General features: G+C 37.7%; 2 protein-coding genes across 5 annotated transcripts in view; both read left to right on the forward strand.

The window, feature by feature from the left end:
• The window catches only part of gen1 (GEN1 Holliday junction 5' flap endonuclease), a 25,524-nt gene extending 7,989 nt beyond the window's left edge, over positions 1–17,535 (forward strand). For 2 of the 4 annotated variants that reach the window (XM_073946797.1, XM_073946796.1), the window contains exons 4-16: positions 785–948; positions 2,413–2,611; positions 3,624–3,800; positions 4,019–4,129; positions 4,219–4,292; positions 6,128–6,213; positions 6,797–6,947; positions 8,646–8,682; positions 8,767–8,847; positions 10,561–10,691; positions 10,812–10,873; positions 11,477–11,620; positions 14,403–15,983. In XM_073946797.1, coding sequence (XP_073802898.1) covers positions 788–948; positions 2,413–2,611; positions 3,624–3,800; positions 4,019–4,129; positions 4,219–4,292; positions 6,128–6,213; positions 6,797–6,947; positions 8,646–8,682; positions 8,767–8,847; positions 10,561–10,691; positions 10,812–10,873; positions 11,477–11,620; positions 14,403–15,892 — 2,904 coding nt within the window. In that variant the 5' untranslated portion in view covers positions 785–787 and the 3' untranslated portion in view covers positions 15,893–15,983. Of the gene's footprint in view, positions 1–72; positions 165–784; positions 949–2,412; positions 2,612–3,623; positions 3,801–4,018; positions 4,130–4,218; positions 4,293–6,127; positions 6,214–6,796; positions 6,948–8,645; positions 8,683–8,766; positions 8,848–10,560; positions 10,692–10,811; positions 10,874–11,476; positions 11,621–14,402; positions 15,984–17,339 lie in introns of those variants that run through there. The other 2 variants (XM_009299936.5, XM_021475188.2) reach the window with 2 other exon arrangements.
• A 1,878-nt stretch (positions 17,536–19,413) lies between these two features.
• On the forward strand, positions 19,414–21,137 carry msgn1 (mesogenin 1). Its single transcript, NM_182882.2, has one exon. The coding sequence runs from the start codon at positions 19,433–19,435 to the stop codon at positions 19,826–19,828; it is 396 nt and encodes a 131-aa protein (NP_878302.1). The 5' UTR covers positions 19,414–19,432; the 3' UTR covers positions 19,829–21,137.
• The last annotated feature ends 176 nt before the right edge of the window (positions 21,138–21,313 follow it).

The raw sequence follows: 21,313 nt of genomic DNA on the forward strand, positions 1-21,313 counted from the left end.
CCTGGCCGCTGGGGGCGCTGGTGTAATGGTGGCGCTCGAGACGCTCCTGCAGCAGCGCGAATTACAAAATTCAAACTGAAGCTTCGCACAACAAAACATCTGCAAAACCACCAGCTACTGCATAAACATCTCCCTTTTTATTCAAAAACAGTCATATAACGAGAGTAAGTAACTTTTCCTCCTCATAAACTAACCTAAATTACATTTTCTGTTTTGTTGAAATTACGTTAGTGTCTATGTTGGACTTAATAGTCCAAAAGAAACAGCATATTCAATATAAATATACCATATCATTTAAATATATCGTTTAAAATTGTGTCAAGTGCAGTATAATCACCTGTGTCTTGATATTTATATTATTTAAGTAAAGCTCATAAGTATATGGTGTCATTTTTACACAAATATCTGCGTTATGCTGAATGACAATAAAGTATATTAAACATATTTAAAAATATATCAATTTTTATTAAAGTTATTTCGAAATATTAATGAAGATTATTTAAATGCATGTATAATTATCTTATTTATAAAATTAGAGATACTGTAATTGGTATTTTTGTCTTTGGTGTAGAATTTATGTAATTATTTATTGATTTTATTAAAATAAATACAGATTTTGAGATGTATAACATAATGTAAATATTAAATAATTCAGTATAAATAATATATATATATCAATATTTCACACAGTTACACAAAATGTTTAAGTAAAACAGTGTGGAGTAATGTGTATATATGCTAAATTTGTTTATATATTATGTTATTATTTACTGTGACGTCTCAGCTGATGGGAGTCACAGAGCTGTGGTCTATCCTGGAGCCAGTGCGTCAGTCGGTCTCGCTCTACAGTCTGTCTGGAAAGACTCTCGCTGTGGATCTCAGTCTGTGGGTCTGTGAGGCTCAGCATGTGCAGGGCATGATGGGAAGGGTCACGAAGCCGCATCTCAGGTCGGTCTGAAATCTCAAGATCACTTATGAACTGTTATCAGTTACTGAATATAAATTACACAACAACATTTGTAGTCTGTAATAAAATATTACACATTTATGGTAATGTAATACAAACGTTGATTACATTTAGATTACTTTTCTGCTAATTTGAGGTCATACCAGACGTATGCTAAAGTATGGTAGACATTTATGGTACTCAGGTCTCGCAAAATCAACAATCTTTTTTAATCAAGCTACCAAAATCTATCTACATTTTGCCCAGCGGGCTATCTAGATGGCCGGGTGCATGATGTAGATAGATTCTGGTAGCCCAAATGAAAAAACAATAGCCCCAGGAATTCGGGCTACCAGATTTTGCAAGCCCTGGTACTGTAATCTGACTACTTTGGATTACATTTAGATTACTTTTCTGCTAATTTATGTCATACCATGTGTACGGTAAATTATGGTAGACATTTATGGAAAGTAATCTGAGTATTTCTGGATTACATTTAGATTACTTTTGTGCTAACACTAATTTGATGTCACATACTGTATGTATGGTGTGGTAAAGTGTTGTAGACATTTATGAAGATGTAATCGAGGTACTTTAGATTACATTTAGATTTCTTTTGTGCTAATCTGAGTTCATACTTTGCGTATGGTAAAGTATAATAGAGATTATAGTTACGCAATCGGACTACTTTGAATTACGTTAGATTACTTTTCTGCTAATTTGATGTCATGCCATACATATGAGAGATTTTTATGATAAAGAAATCTGACTACGTTTGAGTTACATTTAGATTACTTTTGTGCATACCATTCATACGGTAAATTATGGTAGGCATTTATGGAAAGTAATCTGAGTATTTCTGGATTACATTTAGATTACTTTTGTGCTAACACTAATTTGATGTCAAATACAGCATGTATGGTATGATAAGTATGGCAGACATTTATAGAGATGCAATCTGAGTACTTTTTGGATTACATTTAGATTACTTTTTTGCTAATTTGAGGTCATACCGTACGCATGGTTGATATTTATGGTGTAATTGACTACTTTTGGATTACATTAGATTTATTATCTGCTAAGCTGATTTCACACCATTTGTATGGTAGGCATTTATGGTAGTGTAATCTGACTACTTTTGGATTACATTTAGATTACCTTTGCACTAACACTAATTTGATGTCACATACAGTATGCATGGTATGGTAGGGACACAATTATCTAGATGTAATCAGAGTACTTTTTGGATTACATTTAGATTAACATTTTTTCTAGCCCTTATTTGACGTCACATATAATAAATAAAATATCTTCATTGTTTATGATCAACAAGAGCCCGTTCAACTTGTGTTTAAAGTGCATAAATAGACAGTTAATACCTCACAATACACATAATGCTTTTAATACGCAGCTCTGTATATATATATATATACATACGAATGAGGCTTTACATGTGTGTGTTTCAGGAATCTGTTCTTCCGCGTGTCGTCGCTCACACTGATGGGTGTGAAGCTGGTGTTTGTCATGGAGGGAGAAGCTCCTAAAATTAAAGCTGAGACCATGAGCAAACGCACCGAGATGAGATTCGGCGGTACGAAAGCCAAGAGCATCCCGAAACCAGTCAAAAACACCAACAGAGGCCGATTCAACGCTGTTCTCAGAGAGGTATGTGTGTTTTTTTCCCTGTGTGTGTATGTAAGGGTCTGTCTTTGTGTGTATGCTCTTTACTGAGCTTATTTCAAGCACTCAATTGCATTTTACATTAAAGGTTATAGCAGCAAGCACATAAATTCAATTTTGCATTAAGGGTTAAAGCAGCGGTCCCAAAACAGAGCCCTGTGGTACACCACAAAACACTTCAAAATAAAAGACTTCCAAAATCAAATGAAATATCATGACAAAGTATATAGATACAACAAAGAAAATCAATTAACATAATTAATCAATACCTACTTTAATATTACAGAAAACTGACTAAATAATTGTGTGTTGTTTTGTGTATATATTTTTTTTTGGGTGTACATGCGTGTGTTAACGCCTTGACTCACTCAGGAAGGCAAAAAGATTTATCAAACACGTAGATTTTTTTTTTTTACAAACACTCACTTGGAAGGTACATCGATAACACAGGAAAGACATGGTGTGACGACAAAGCACAACTGAGAATACCGGATCAAGACTAAACCAAGCTAAGGGGGTATAAATACACAGGACATGATGACTATGATGACACACAGGGAATGAACACAGCTGAAACAGATGAACATAATGAAATGATAGGAACTAGAACAAAAGGGTCGCATGATGAAAACAAACACACATGGGGGAAGATCACATGATGAACACAAGGAACACAGGACCTGACAGCGTGTGCCTGTGTGTGCACGCTTTACACAGCTTATTTCAGACACCTAATTAAATTTTGCATTACAGATTATAGCAGCGGTCCTAAAACCGAGCCCTGTGGGACGCCACAAAGTACTTCAAAATAAAAGTCTTCCAAAATCAAATTAAATACCACAAACATCATGACAAAATATATAGATATAACAAAAAAAAAAAATTAAGTAACAAAATAAACCAATGCCTACTTTAATATAGGATAAAAAATGTTATTACCATTAACAACGAGTATCTTCCCTCATCTGAATGCTGCTGTCGGTGTTTTCGCCTGCAGTGTGCGCAGATGCTGGACTGTCTGGGCGTCCCGTGGGTGACGGCGGCAGGAGAAGCGGAGGCCATGTGTGCGTTCCTGGACTCGCAGGGCCTTGTGGACGGATGCATCACTAATGACGGAGATGCCTTTCTGTATGGTGCTCGCACCGTCTACAGGAACTTCAACATGACCACAAAGGTTCGTTCTGCATGTGAACTGCTGTACATTTACGGATAACTCTGAGACGGGGGTTTTGTGGCATATAGCCGTGTAATAAGCAGGATAATGTACATGCAGGAGGGCAGAATAAACCCTTCAGTCCTCTGCAGCAGCTTCTAATAAACCTGTCAGGCTGGTAAACCGGCTGGATGTGCTTTATCCCTTACACATTGAACAGATCATGTGTGTTCATGCAGGATCCGCAGGTGGACTGCTATCAGTCGAGTCGAGTTCAGGAGGAGCTCGGGCTGTGCAGAGAGACGCTCGTGGGTCTGGCGGTCCTGCTGGGTTGCGATTACATTCCCAAGGTGCAGACAGAGGATCTTCATGAACTGATGCGCGGCTGTTCGGAGTGTTTGGAGTGATAACTCTGTGCTGTGTGTTTGTGCTCCTGCAGGGCATCGCTGGAGTCGGAAGGGAGCAAACGCTTAAGCTCATTCACAGCCTCAGAGGACAGACTCTCCTTCAGAAGTATGAACTATAAGTGCTACAAATATATCAGGAGTAATTGAATTATTTGACAGTAATGCACATCTGAGTGGCTGTTACACCTGGGGTGTGCATATAACATTCAGTGGCCTGGAGTCTATTATTATTGCTTTTCTCCTCCTCCTCTGCTCTCCACTGTTGAGATGTTGTGTTTGTCCTTCTCAAGCGTCTCCTGGGTGTAGCACTAGTGTCCTTCTGTTGTGTTCTGATGTGATTTCTGACTGTTGTAGCTGTGTAATAACTCATAATAATCATTCAGCGGAGGGATATGGAGCTGTAATGCGCTCAAAAGCTGCCGGAACTACTTTATCTGTGCCTTTATCTGACTATAACTAAACACCTTAAAGAGCCCATATTATACATGTAATAGGGCATATCTTGGTTGTAAGGGTCTCCAACAACAGTCTAATATGCATGCAAGGTCAAAAAACACTTTCATGGTCTTATAATCTGCATTTATTTTTAGCTAATTATCCCAGCGACTCCTGTATGAATCGTTCAGTGATTCATTTGTTCCCAAACCTCTCGTTAGCGCAAAGTCAGAGAGTGAAAAGCCAAACAGCTAATCAGCAATATAAAAGTAATCACAGTTCACACACGCTCAATAGTGTAGGCGTGGATTTTAGCTGCCAGTGGGTCAATGTAAATACAGTCGATGGACTTGAAAATTCAGACGACGACACTATTTTATTGAGCAAAAACTCCAAAAACTGTCGAGGAGATCTTCTAGCTTCTCACTCTGCTCTTTTCACAGACACACACACAAACACACATATTGCCCTCGTCCTTGCGCACGCGCACACACACACAAAAACACACACACACCTCCGGACAACAACGCGCGTGCACACACAAACACACACACATACGTCCGGACGACAGCGCACGCACACACACACTACCCTCGTCCACGGAGCTCTGTAAACAAAGCAGCACGCGTCGCGTTTTTAACGTGACTTTGCACGCGATATGAGAATATAGCCAGTTAACCTGATACAGTACACGCGGTTACAAGTAACAAATCACAACTAAATACATTTGCAAGCAAGAGTCAACGAGGCAACAACTTTAATCGCACGTACTTACACTTGAGAAATGGAGGAAGAAACCCATCCTGACGTCCATCAATAAGTTACTCTTTACTGATCCTTCCTTTAACAAACGCAGATGAAGTATTCTTGGTAGCATGTAGTTTGCAGAAGTTTCCAACTGCTTGGTTATAATGCTGATGTTTCATCTTTGGGTAGAGACTCAATATATCCATCTGCAGTGTGACTTCAATCGACCGGCATGTTTGTGTGCGTGTGTTTGTGGGTGTGTGTGTGTGTCTGGGTTTCTGTGTCAGAGGGCGGGGCCTCAGGTTTGAAATCTCCCGGGTTTGCGCGTGCACGTGAATAACTTGGTTTCGTTCGTACGTCATGGCGAAACACCTAATGAATCGGTATCATGGCGACTCGTTTGAAGCACTTTGAGTCGACTCTTTTATAGATGAATCAACCGTTTTAAACACTGTATTCTTACAGATTTAAGCCTTAGCTGGATACTTCACTTCACTTAGAGCTGTGTTACACACTACATGGAAGGGCATTCTCAAAAACCCATAATATGGGCTCTTTAAGGTGACCATCAGCCAATCAGAATCGAGCATTACACTTAAATTAAATAAGCAAATCTAATCAAAACTTAAACTGAAAGCACTATAAATGTACCTCTAAACTGAGAATGAAGCGATCTGTTGGTTTGTGTCCTGCTGAGCCGTGTGTGTGTGTGTGTGTGTGTGTGTGTGTGTGTGTGTGTGTGTGTGTGTGTTTCTGCAGGTTCAGTGAGTGGAGCTCGGGCGCGTCTGGAGACTCAGAGCTGCAGATGAAGAAAGTCACACACTGTCTGGTGTGTCGACACCCGGGTGAGTCTGTTCTGAGATCAGTCACGACACATCACTTTTACTTTCATGCATATACAGGTGAATACAGAATTACTCGCCCTCCCTGTGAATCTTTTAGTCTTTTTTCCTAATATTTGCCAAGTGATGTTTCTCAGATTCAGGAATTTCTCATTGTATTTCCTAAAATATTTTTTCTTCTGAAGAAAGTCTTATTTTTTTATTTTGGCTAGAATAAAAGCAGTTTTAAAAGCATGTTAAGGTCAATATTATTGGCCTCTTCAGCAATATTAGTGTTGGATTGTGTCCAGAATAAACCACTGTTATACAATGACTTGCCTAATTACCCTAACTTTACCCTAATTACCCTAGTGAAGCCTTTACATGTCACTGTGAGCTGAACACTAGTGTCTTGAAGAATATCTAGTCTAATATTATGTGCTGTCATCATGGAGAAGAGGAAACACATCAGTTATTATTAGATGAGTTATTACCACTATTCTGATCAGAGATGTTGAAAATCTTCTCTCTGTTATACAGAAATTGGGGTAGAAATATAAAGGCGGGCTAATAATTCTTCTTCAACTGTGTTTGTGTGTGTTTTCAGGCTCTGCTAAAGCTCACGAGCGCAGCGGGTGTGTTTTCTGTGTGAGCGAGCGCTTCTGTTCACCGCAGGATTACGACTCTCAGTGTCCCTGTGAATGGCATCAGACGCAAGCCTTGCGCCAGGCCTCGTCCCTCGAGAACAACATCAGAAAGTACAGCAACACCGTCAGCTACGGCTGGGACATATGATTTTGGGCCTGTCACCATATCTATCTATTTTTTCCACAGCAAAATATGTTGTGATAAATGATATTAGTGTCATTTTAGGACCATTTCATACCACTCACTATATAATGCCAGAATGACAATATAATATCATCACAGTGCAAGTACAAAGAACACACATCATATTTCATTCTGAAGGATATTTCAGATAATTACAGTCATTTTAACAGTTTAATAATCAGGCACTGGAGTCAGAATGCAAAAACGCATATCCTAAGTAAATAATAATGCATGTTAATCATTGATATATACAGTTGATATCGCATAGTGACCCTGAGCATGCGTCAGTAGCGCCGCCATATTGATACAGTGCTCCCAGGACAAGTGTCATTCAACCGCACTAGTCAAGACAGTGTTATTATACTGGACTTTAGCGCTGTCTACGGGTGTAGTAACGAGCAAAGCAAAGGCAGAACATTTCATAGATAAGATTTTACGTTTTTGTATGTTCTGAACTTTTGTGCTAATCAGGTATCGTTATTGATGATCATACAGTCACTTACTATGGAAGGTAAATCCTGCCAATTTTAGATAAATCAACATTAGAAATGAACTCGATGTCACTTGAATACGCCCCTCCCACTGATTAGCATAGGCTTTGCATACAGCTTTAAGTTGAAAATGAAAACTGAAATGAAAAAGTGTCAATAAAAGGAAAGCTTAAATTTACATTTTCATTTGAATTGTGTCACTATTATAGCGTGAACATTGATAACACGCTTTGTAAAAATTGTGTTTGCATTTTATTTTTCAGTTTGGCTTTTTATTTTTAATATTGGCAGTCTTGACGTGGAAATGCAGTGTAAATGAAATGTTAAATTGGCAACTTCATTTTAATTATCAATTTGACAGGGACGATGTGTTGTCAAAGTGGAAATTTAAATGAAATAATTTCATTTAGTTTTCAATTTTGGCAGATATTTTGCGCACAGTGTTTTAAAATGAAATTGTTAATCTGATTTTCATTTTCATTTCCAATCTTTATTTGATTTATTTAAAATTGGCAGGATTTACCTTCCATAACTTACTGCATTCATCATAAAGCAAAGCAGCTCCAACTCACACTAAACACTCGGCTTATGCTAGTTTGGTTGAATACAATCAGCAAACAATGCTAAAGAAATATGACAACGAGATTTCAAAGGAGCGCTACCCTGTTCCAAGATGGCGGCTCTATTGACGCATTCCTTCCAATAGACAACAACAGAGTAGGCGACATCTAATGTATATATCTATGCATGTTAACAAGCTAAAGAGTAACAGAGGCTGCAATATCTGCTGCCAGATCTATTTTCAGCTGTCAGACACCGACATGAGGATATACTATAGTCATTAATAGGAAATACTACAGTGTGTTGTTTAACCATACTGACTCTCTCAATAGAGATCTAGATGTTGAGCAATCAGCTCAAATGTTGCTCGATTTGATGTTTATGTGTGGACGATATTTACTAGAAACAACTGAGCTCATGTCCATGTGTTGTGCATGTGTACATATAGACTTACAGACTTATTTATTTTGTCCATATAATGTATACACACACACACACACACACACACACACATACTGCACTGAGTGTGAGTGTAGCGGAGTGTGATTTGTGTGTGTCTGATCATGTCTGCAGGAGGACTCTGGCCTCGGAGCACTTCCCCTTCACACACGTGAGTCCTGACCGCTGTTTATATCCGCTTGTTGTCTTGATTTTGTCTTCAGTTGTCTTGTTTCTGTGTGTTCTGCTGCTTCAGATCATCAATGAGTTCCTGCTGACCAAGGACAAACCCGTTCAGGCCTTCAGGAGGAGGAAACCAAACCTGCTGCTCATGCAGGTACTGTGTGTGTGTGTGTGTGTGTGTGTGTGTGTGTGTCTTTGTTTAAATGTGTGTGTTTTATGTTTGATGTTTGCGTCTGTATGTGTGTGTGTGTGTGTGTGTTTATGTGTGTGTCGGGTTTATCTGTGTGCCTGTATGATATACATGTGTGTGTGTGTGTGTGTCTTTGTTTATGTGTGTGTTTTATGTTTGCGTCTGTATGAGTGTGTGTGTGTGTGTGTGTGTGTGTTTATGTGTGTGTCGGGTTTATCTGTGTGCCTGTATGATATACATGTGTGTGTGTGTGTGTCTTTGTTTATGTGTGTGTTTTATGTTTGCGTCTGTATGTGTGTGTGTGTGTGTGTGTGTCTTTGTTTATGTGTTTGTTTTATGTTTGCGTCTGTATGAGTGTGTGTGTGTGTGTCGGGTTTATCTGTGTGTGTTTTATGTTTGCGTCTGTATGTGTGTGTGTGTCTGGTTATATGTGTGTGTGTCTTTGTTTATGTGTGTGTCGGGTTTATCTGTGTGCCTGTATGATATACATGTTGTGTGTGTGTGTGTGTTTATATGTGGGTGTGTGTCTTTGTTTTTTGTGTGTGTTTTATGTTTGCGTCTGTATGAGTGTGTGTGTGTGTGTGTGTGTTTATGTGTGTGTCGGGTTTATCTGTGTGCCTGTATGATATACATGTTGTGTGTGTGTGTGTGTGTGTGTGTTTATATGTGTGTGTGTGTCTTTGTTTATGTGTGTGTTTTATGTTTGTGTCTGTATGAGTGTGTATGAGTGTGTGTGTGTGTGTGTGTGTGTGTGTGTGTTTATATGTGTGTGTGTGTCTTTGTTTATGTGTGTGTTTTATGTTTGTGTCTGTATGAGTGTGTATGAGTGTGTGTGTGTGTGTGTGTGTGTGTGTGTGTTTATATGTGTGTGTGTGTCTTTGTTTATGTGTGTGTTTTATGTTTGTGTCTGTATGAGTGTGTATGAGTGTGTGTGTGTGTGTGTGTGTGTGTGTGTTTATATGTGTGTGTGTGTCTTTGTTTATGTGTGTGTTTTATGTTTGTGTCTGTATGAGTGTGTATGAGTGTGTGTATGTGTGTGTGTGTGTGTGTTTATATGTGTGTGTGTGTGTCTTTGTTTATGTGTGTGTTTTATGTTTGTGTCGGTATGAGAGAGAGAGTGTGTGTGTGTGTGTGTGTTTATGTGTGTGTCGGGTTCATCTGTGTGCCTGTATGATATACATGTTGTGTGTGTGTGTGTGTGTTTATATGTGTGTGTGTGCCTTTGTTTATGTGTGTGTTTTATGTTTGTGTCTGTATGAGTGTGTATGAGTGTGTGTGTGTGTGTGTGTTTATATGTGTGTGTGTGCCTTTGTTTATGTGTGTGTTTTATGTTTGTGTCTGTATGTGTGTGTATGAGTGTGTGTATGTGTGTGTGTGTGTGTTTATATGTGTGTGTGTGTGTCTTTGTTTATGTGTGTGTTTTATGTTTGCGTCTGTATATGTGTGTGTGTGTGTGTGTGTGTTCATATATGTGTGTGTGTCTTTGTTTATGTGTGTGTTTTATGTTTGTGTCGGTATGAGAGAGAGAGAGTGTGTGTGTGTGTGTGCTTATGTGTGTGTCGGGTTCATCTGTGTGCCTGTATGATATACATGTTGTGTGTGTGTGTGTGTGTGTGTGTGTGTGTGTTTGTTTGTGTATTTATTTGTGTGTGTGTGTGTGTGTGTGTGTGTGTTCAGGAGTTTGCTCTGGAGAAGATGGATTGGCCTAAACACTACAGCAGTGAGAAGCTGCTGACGCTCATGACCTACACTGAGATGGTGAACCGCAGACTCGGCAGAGACTCACACACACACATGCAGCCCATCAGGTGGACATACACTCATAATACACTCATATTACACTGATATAATGTTCACTAATATACTAATATATATATATATAGTTTTGGGTGATCCGTGCCTTTAATATCTGTGTGTCTCTTCAACAGAATATATAAGGCGCGTGTCAGGAACGGCGTCTCCTGCTTAGAGGTGATCTGGAAAACTCCAGGTGTGTCTGTGTGTGTGTATGAGGATGTGAGTGAGTGTGTCTGTGTGTGAGAGTGAATGATGATGTGAGTGAGTTTGTGCGAGTGTGTGTCAGTCTATGTGAGTGTGTGTGTGTGTGTGTGTCCGTGTCCGCTGGGCTTGTTAGTGTCTGCTTGTGAGTCTCACAGGTGACGGAACAAATGTATCACCAGCAGGCGCTAAAAGAGCTTCCTCTCGACGCCTCGCCGCGCTGTAAACACACACACACACACCTGAAACACATTGCCGACAGAAACCAGCACACAAACACACACACACCTCTAGAGCTTCTAAATCTGTCAGATCTTTAAACTCATGTGCATCTTAACTTTTGAAATAACTCTAATCATTCAGCGGAGTGATATAGAGCTGTAATGTGCTCAAAACTAAACCTGCCGGAACTACTTTATATCTGATTATCTGACTATAATCAAACACCTGAGAATGACCATCAGCCAATCAGAATCGAGCATTCTACAGCTCTTTAGTATAATAATGCTAACATAACTCTGTGTGTGTGTGTGTGTGTGTGTGTGTGTGTGTGTGTGTGTGTGTGTGTGTGTGTGTGTGTGTGTGTGTGTGTCAGAGCATTATGTGTTTGTGGAGGGCTGTGAGGAGCAGGCGGAGGTGCGGACGGTGGAGGAAGAGGCACTCTTCAGTTTGGCGTTTCCAAAGATCCTGCAGGAGTTCCAGCGGGAGAGAAACCAGGCTCAGGAGAAGAAAACCAAGAGTGGGTGCAGCACTGAACACTGTGTGTGTGTATGTGTGTGTATTAGTGAGCATGTGTGTGTGTCTGTGTGTATATCACTCAGTGTGTGTGTGTTCAGCAGTGACTGACTGAGTAAATGAGTGTGTCATTTGTCTGTCTGTGTGTGTGTGTATCAGTGAGCATGTGTGTTTGTGTCTGCGAATATCACTGTGAAATATGAGTGTTTGCATGTCTGTGTCTATCATTGTGTGTATGTATAAGTGTGTGTTTGTGCGTGAATGTGTGTGTGTGTGAAGCATCAGCATCTCTGGTGTGTGTCCTGTGTTGAAGAACGAGGATCAAAGAGTGCAGTGCTACTCCTGACACTCGTCTCACACTCCCGATCACAGACGCTTCCAGATCCGCCAGGTGTCGAACACACACACACACACACACACACACACACACCGCTGTCAGTCTCGCACTCTGCGCAGAACTCTGACAAACACTATACAAAATATAAACAAAACTAAACAAAAAAAAAACAATTACGATGGTTGCCATAAGTATTCACACAATAATGAAAATAACAATTGAAATAAAAACGAAATATTAAAATAGCACATCTCCAAAAAATGAAGTCAAAATAAAATCACCAAAACACATTTTAGAAAATAATCATTAAAAATATTAATTAAAGACCAGTAAAACTTTCCCAGAGATGGGTTGCGGCTGGAAGGGCATCCGCTGCGTGAAAATGTGCTGGATAAGTTATCGGTTCATTCCACTGTGGCGATGCCGGATTAATAAATGGACTCAGCCGACAAGAAAATGAATGCATGAATGAATGAAGGACTACTAAAACTGGCACCGCTCTGATATTAAAAACAGAAGCGGCTAATATTTGTGTAACCTATTTCCCGAATGTAAAATCTGCAAAGGTTATTGAGTTAGTGATGCAGTGTTATGACCAGGCCCCGGCAAAATCTACAGACATATTTAGGTATTTCTGCGCAGAATTTAGTTACAAATCTGTGGATTTCTGCGGAATTAATTTGGGAGCATCTTCACTAAAAAACTTAATATATTCAATTAAAAAAATAATATCTTTATACCTTTTCTTGAATGTTTACAATGCAAATCTCATTAGATCCACTTAATTAATAAACAAACCACGTCTCTCATATAATATCTCTACTGAAAGACAGAATATAGTTCTTTACAAGCTGCATTGTGAATTAATCATACGAATATTTCCACTTTAGTCAGTATTATCACTGGATTTAACTTTAAAAGCTGAATAAATATAAATGTACACACATTTACAATTAAATAGACTCGATGATGGGTTAAACATCTGTGGCTTTCTATGCGCGCAGATTCTGTGTGGGCCTAGTTATTACATACTAATGCACTTGACATGTCAGTAAATGTTAAAAAGTAAACATTTCACTTTAAATCTAACTAAATGCACTGAAGGTTTGGGCTTGAACCTTGAAAGAATGGGCCTGTTTTTACAGAAATTGATGCTTCTATTTAGCAAGCATAAATAAGTTTGACTATAAACGACAGAGAAATGTTATGCTAATGTTATGATTTCAGATTTAAAAAACAGTAAACATAAATATAGGATTTGTTGAATTAATTTTGAGGTAAAACTAAAGTCGCAAAGACTTGCTGTGAAAAGGTTTTTATTTAAAGTCAGCAATACCAGGGTTATATTAGCTGAGATTTGATAATAATATAATAATCATAATACATTTTATTTGTATAGCACTTTTCCAACATACATGCAACTCAAAGTGCCTCACAAACATCAACAAAGAAGCATTAAAATAGACCACATAAACTTGCCACAAATACTCTGATAAAAGCATTCATGTACACAAAATATAAGCAAATATCCACATGATCACGCACACAACAGTCCTTACATATGCAAGCACACACCACACATGCACACACAATCCTACAACAATATAGATAAAATGCATACACTTTAAAAGCTTGTGTAATCATACACAGTTTTAAAAAGATGCGTCTTAAACATGAACACTAACCTGATTCTTTCACTTGAAGAGGGAGACAGTTCCAAATGTTTGGAGCATAATGGCTAAAAGAAGTGCCGCCAGATCACATCAGCTTTACAGAGTAGAATTGTAAAAGCCCAGCGCTAGAAGAGCATAGCAAACGGTTTAGATTATATTTTGATAAACAATGTAGGAAGGTGTCATGTTGTGAAGTGCTTAATAATAGAAATCATAGTAGAAAATGTTGTTACTACACTAAAAAATATCTGTTAATGAACAGTTTTGTGTGTGTTTGCAGTGGTGAATTGCATTGTGGGATGCTGATCTCTGCTCTGTACACTTCATATGTTGGAAATTCAACACTTCAGTTTAACAGAGTGACTTTTATTGACATTTTAGTGGTTTGAAATCATATAAAATATTAATATCTGGAGGAATAAGTGTGTAAAATAACAGAAAATGTGCTGCAGTTCATTACAAGGTTTCTGTTGCATAATAAACACTGACAATACAGCACTGCACACTCTTACACATGTGCAGAAAAGTCCATTTTACACACTTTTACATGTTAAAAGTTGCTGGAGGAAAGATCAAGATGCCATAATGCAATTCAAAAGCAGAAATAAACAGGAGAAATTAAAAACATGAATTACAAAATACAGAAAGCTGCTCATTTTACACATTAGTGTACTTTTTTTGGATCATAAAAAGTTTCCATTGCAAAAAGGGGAAAACTCAGCAAATGTATTTAAATACAGACCGACCGAACTAATGCTGTGTGCTAATGTGTGCAGAAAAGAAGCCGAAAGTGAAGAAAGAGACGCTGGCTGATTCCCATGATGCCGTGTCGGATCTCTTCTCTCAGATGACCCTGAACACAGATCCACAGGTGGTTTCATCTGCCCAGAATCCACCACAACCCGATCTCCCTCCGTACCCGGGGATCCAAGTGCAGACTCCACCTTCCGGGAATTCCCATTCAGTGTCTGCTCTGATTGGCCAGCTGCACCTCAGCAGCATTGACTGGGACTCTGCATCGTTCACAGCCTCTCCGTCACAAAACACACACGAAACTGACCTGAGACCTGCAGAAAATGACAACTGTTCACTAAAAGAGAGGATAATCACAAACAAACAGCAAGCGAAAGATTCTGATGGTATAGCAGATGGTAAAACTGATCTGAGACCTGCTGAAAACAACATCTGTTCACTAAAAGAGCGAATCGTTGCGCAAAAACAGCGAAGTAAAGATTCTGATGGTATAGCAGATGATAAAACTGATCTGAGACCTGCCCAACACTCCCTGTGCTCTCTGAAGGAGCAGATGATCATGAAAAAACAGCAAACGAAACATCCGGGAAGTAGAGTAGACGACAAAGCTGATCTGAGACCTGCTGAAAAAAATGTCAGTTCTTCAAAAGAGCAGACCATCATGAACGATTTTGACCGTAAAACAGATGGTAAAACTGATCTGAGACCTGCCCAGCACTCTCTGTGTTCACTGAAAGAGCAGATCATCATGAAAAAACAGCAGACGAAAAATCCTGAATATAAAGCAGACAATAAAACTGATCTGAGACCTGCAGAAAGCTTAACATGTTCTCTGAAACAGCAGATAATCATTACAAAACAGATGAAACACCCCAAAGGTAGAGCAGAAGACAAAACTGATCTGAGGCCTGTCCAACACTCTGTCTGCTCACTGAAAGAGCAGATGAACATGAGAAAACAGACCAAAACCCTTGACTGTAGAGCAGACAACAAAACTGATCTGAGACCAGCAGAAAGCTCAACATGTTCTCTGAATAAGCAGATAGTGGTCACAGGCAACGAAACTGATCTGAGACCTGCCCATCGCTCTAAATGTTCCCTAAAGGAGCAGATGATTATTAGAAAACAGACCAAAGATCCTGACGGCTGTAGTTCAATCCCATCAGCACCGGCAAACGCTCAGCAGCACAAACACCATCAGAAAGCACGCGCTAAAACCACAACAACTGCAAAACCCAGTGCTAAAACCAGCATCGAGTTCAGCGACAGCGACACCGAGAACCGGCCCAAGACACACAAAGTCAAAGCCATGTCCAGACCTCCAAAACCACTCAAAACCAGCCTCACACATGCCCTCAGGCCTCAGAGAGCAGAACTCAGAGCTGCTGAAACACCTGAGAAAAAGACGCTCATACAGGTGCATCATGGGAAGGTGGAGAGCGAAGACTCGGATGCGTCAGTGGACAGTCCCAGACCTCTGGCCGAGAGACTCAAGATGAGATTCGCAAAGTGAGTAATGATGCAGAAGTCTGATGTTTGCGGCTTTGTTTGTGAAAATAATGTTCGGAAATTGATAATTTGATAATAAATGTAATTTTATGTTATTTTTGTGTGTGAATCATCTCAAATTGTAATTTTAATCTCAAAAAACATTAGATTTATTGCTTTTTGACTGGAGGAAAACACTTGAATTCAAATGATCTGTACAGATATTAGTGTATTATTATTATACATCAGAATTATTTACTCTTCGCCAGGTACAAGAGCTTAATAATAACAATGATTACAAATAATACATAATAGGGTGACACGGTGGCTCAATGGTTAGCACTGTGGCCTCACTTCACTTAGAGCTGTGTTACACACTACATGGAGGGGAATTTTCAAAAACTCATAATATGGGCTCTTTAAGGTGACCATCAGCCAATCAGAATCGAGCATTACACTTAAATTAAATAAGCAAATCTAATCAAAACTTAAACTGAAAGCACTATAAATGTACCTCTAAACTGAGAATGAAGCGATCTGTTGGTTTGTGTCCTGCTGAGCAGTGTGTGTGTGTGTGTGTGTGTGTGTGTGTGTGTGCGCGCGCGAATGAGTGTGTATGGGTGTTTCCCAGTACTGGGTTGCAGCTGGAAGGGCATCCGCTGCGTAAAACTTATGCTGGAATAGTTGACGGTTCATTCCGCTGTGATGAATAAGGCAATAAGCTGAAGGAAAATTAATAAATTTACTAAAAAATTAATGTAATGTTCTTAAATACTTTTTATTAGTCGTTTATAATCTTACTGTAATTTCTTGAATGTAAATAATGTTTTAAATACATTTAAACTTTTAATTTAAACTGAAAAATGATATATTTTTGCCATTTTTAGTTTTCTTTTTTTAATATTAGATGCTAATATGCAATAATAAAATTATAGCAGATCTTCCTAATTAAATTATTCGCTATATGCAGTGTGTTTACTATTATAATAATAATCATCTTTTTATTTTTGCATTCACACTCTTTTAATTTATGTCCAGTTAAATCTCATATTTTCCCCATTTAAATTTTCTCAATTCTTTGGGATATTCCCATCACATCATTTCACTGATATGGAAAATACAAAAAGCGAGGTCTAATATTAATATTAGGCTATATAAAAGAGATTTAAGCCTTTTAGTTTTGATTATAAATGATGAATAAATCTCAGTTTTAAGGATGGTAAGTATGAAGATTTCAGATGAGAGTTAACCTCATATTTTTTGCCACTTAATTTAGGAGCAAACATTCAATAAAATAGCATTATAATCATGGCAGATTATTGTAATTAAAGAGTGTATTCAATAGCAATCTTCCAACTTTTACAAAAAATATGTAACTTATTTTTCTATTTACACTCTTATAATTTTGACTGAGCAAACATATAATAATATAATCATGGAAGAGAGTCTTTATTTAATGATTTGTGTTGTAGATAGTCGTATGAGTTTGCAGTGAAGGATTGGGCTGAAGGAAGTTGTCAGGAGGACAGAAGTCACATTCTGCTCCTAATAAGGACGTAAACACCTCCACTTCCTCTTATCCTTGATCATGAGTGACAGGTGTCACACCTTTCCAGACATCAGAGATCTGACAGCTGCAGCACATCAGCACACACACACACACACACACACACACACACACACACACACACACACACACACACACACAGCCAGACAGCAGTTATCACTTAACATTATAATTTTGAGAAATCACTGGAATAGTTTTAAGCTAAACTTAAACTTGTACATAACAATAATTATATTATTCCACACACACACACACACACACACACACACACACACACACACACACACACATATATATATATATATATATATATATATATATATATATATATATATATATATATATATATTTAACATGTGTAGTTATGTTTGAATAGAGAATAATTAGTTGTTTTCAAATTTAAGAAATTAAAATTTAAATACTTAAAAAGAAATTAAATTAAAATACTTTTTACTTGAAAGGAGATCTTAAATTAATAAAACAAATACTACAGTTTTACTCAAACTCGCACATAATATACAGTAAATCATTGAAGATGTTTTTTTTTCATTTCACAAATATCCACATATTATAATATAATTATTATATATCTATATCTAAATACAATAATCAAGGTCATGGCATTATTAGACTACATACAAGAGTGTTAAAAGCCTTTTAGCGTTTGTCAAACCTGATTTGAAGGATGGTGAGTATTAAGATTTCAGATGATAATTAATTATATAATTTAAATAATTGTTTTATTCTAATACATTTAGATTTGGGGTTCATACTGATCCTTAAATAGTGATAGTTGAGTTCACAGTATTATTATTAGGCTTTGTAAGACTTTATCATGAAAAGTCTTCAGCCGTTTTGAATTAATGTGTAAAAGAGTTTCCTAATTAATTCTATTATTTTACTCAAACCCACAAAATAAACAAAAAATCCAGAGAAATTTATTTTATTTTCAAATTTACCATCCATTACATCATTTCACAGATATGAAAAATAAAATAATCGAGATCACAACATTATGATTAGGCTTTAAAAAAGAGTTTTGAACCTTTTATTTTGGAATATTTGTGTAAAAGTGTTTTCTAATTCGTTGTATAGACTACAGAGGCTAATAAACAGTATATCCGTATATATATATATATATATATATATATATATATATATATATATATATATATATATATATATATAAATTATTAGCCCCCAATTTTTTCCCCCCAATTTCTGTTTAACGGAGAGCAGATTTTTTTCAACACATTTTTAAATATAATAGTTTTAATAACTCATCTCTAATGACTAATTTATTTTATCTTTGTCATGATGACTGTTAATAATATTTGATAGATATTAGATATACTAGATATTCTTCAAGACACTTGTATTCAGCTTAAAGTGACATTTAAAGGCTTTACTAGGTTAATTAGGTTAACTAGGCAGGTTAGGGTAATCAAGTCATTGTATAATGATGGTTTGTTCTGTAGAATATCGAAAAAATATATAACTTAAAGGGGTTTAATAATATTGTCCTAAAAAATTAAAAACTGCTTTTATTCCAGCCAAAATAAAACAAATAAGACTTTCTACAGAAGAAAAAATATTATCAGACATACTGTGAACATTTCCTTGCTCTGTTAAACATCATTTGGGAAATATTTGAAAAAGAAAAAGAGTTTCAAGCACTTTATTTTTGAATGTTTGTAAGTGTTTCCTGCGCTTTAACTGGTCAATGTTAATTAGCCGCTCGGACACGCGCACGTGTGAAGCTCGTCTGATCGCATCAGTGCGCTAATTGTCGTCGAGTCCTGTTAAAGGGTCATTTCCCACAAAAGGGAATCTAATTATTTTCTTTTCTCCTTCACATTATCCGCCAACATCACCTTATTCGCGCACGGGTGTCAAGCGCGCGTCCGCCCTGCGCGCCTTTGAACTCCGCGCTCGTAAAGTTTTGCGGTATAAAAGCGCAGCCCCGCCGCACCTGCACATTTCTCTAACCGTCCGGACATGGCGCAAATCGACGTGGATGTGTTCACAGCCAAGGTTTTGTCCCATTGGGACTGGAGCCGTGAGGACAGGTCATTTGGAGACAGCGCGTCCTCGCCGGAGTCCGAGTCCTTCGATTCTGCCTGCTCGTCGCCCGACGCGCGCTCCAGCCCCACAGCAGGGTGCGAGCATGCGGAGCAGCAGAAGCCGAAAGTGAAGATGAGTATGAGGAGGAGGATGAAGGCCAGCGAGCGGGAGAAGCTCCGCATGAGGAGTCTGGCGGAGGCGCTGCATCAGCTACGGGATTACCTTCCGCCGGGGTACAGCAGGAGAGGACAGCCGCTCACCAAGATCCAGACGCTCAAATACACCATCCAGTACATCAAAGAGTTATCCGGCATCCTCGAGCAGCAGTGAGACCCGCGGGAAACCTTCCCACAACGCTTTAGGAACGTTTAGACAACGTTGTTTCGAGAACGTCATTTTCGAATGTTCCTTTTTGAAAAAATGTTTCAGGAAGCTTTTCGAAGATGTCAAAACAAAGATTGAAACATTCGAACATGGGCATTCGACATTTCGACTTATGCGCAAAAAACCTACAGACAACGAACTTTATTTTACGAACACTATTTTTAATGTTCGCTTTTTAAAGATGTTTGAGGAAGTTTTCCAAGTTGTAAAGATGCTCTGAAGAAGAAAAACTTTCGAACATGGACATTCGACATTTCGACTAGAAAATCGACTTTCTTATTCGATTATATTTCTCGACTTTCATATTTGATTATGTTTCACGAATGTCATTTTCCAATGTTTGCTTTTTAAAATGTTTCAGGAAGTTTTAAAAAGTTGTGAAGATGTCAAAAAACAAACAAACATTTGAACATTGGCATTTGACATTTCGACTGTAAGAAAATGTTTCTCAAAAAACGTACAGACAACGATATTTTTCAATGTTCGCTTTTTATGTTAGGAAGGTTTTCTAAGTTATGAAGATGTTCTGCAAATATCACGGGAATGTTCATTTCAAATGTTTTATGAACGCTTCAAAAACACTCAAACATGAACTTTCGACATTTAACTATGTTCCTCAAAAAAACAAAAACATACAGACATTGTTATTTGACGAATGTTATTTCTGAATGTTCACTTAAAAAAAATAGGATTCGGGAAGTTTTTCTATGAAGATATTCTACAAACATCCTGGAAATGTTACTTTTCCAAATGTTTTCTGAACGTTTAAAAAACATTTAAACATAAACGTTCAATTAAAGAAAATTCCAAAAAAAAAAAAAACGTACAATGTTATTTATGAATTTTCTCTTTTTAAAATTACTTTCCAGGTAGTTTATCTAAGTTGTGACAATGTTCTGCAAGCATCCTGGGAGTGTTACGTTTGAAATGTTTTTGAACATTCTACTAAACTGCTCCCAAAGAATTTTCACAAATATTCGAGAGCATTATTACATCTTTGAGTGTTAGTGGAGGAACGTTTGCTCATCATATATTTGTGAAAATGTTATGCGAACATTTCATGATTTTCGGCTGCTGTTGTACAGATTTACATGTTGTTTGTTTGTTTGTTTGTTTGTTTATCCACTCTGATGTGTTTATTTTGGATGTAAATATTTCTTGCTGATGCTTGAGTGGAGTGTCGGTGTCTAATATTAAGAGTGTTAACTTGAATACTGGAAAAGTTGAATAAACATGTTGTTTGTGTTGGTGCTAACTCATCTCTGGTCTATTTTATGAGGCTTGTGATCTATAGAGTTTTCTGACCATATGTTTTTATTCATACAGACTTTTGCTTTTCACTATTTATAGGTAAATCTAATATGCTCATCTGTGTATTTTATGACTTTTGTGAGATAATCAGTGATGAACCATCTGAACTATCATCCTAAT

The sequence above is a fragment of the Danio rerio genome, chromosome 4 (assembly GCF_049306965.1).
Source record: "Danio rerio strain Tuebingen ecotype United States chromosome 4, GRCz12tu, whole genome shotgun sequence".
Taxonomy (NCBI): Eukaryota; Metazoa; Chordata; class Actinopteri; order Cypriniformes; family Danionidae; genus Danio; species Danio rerio.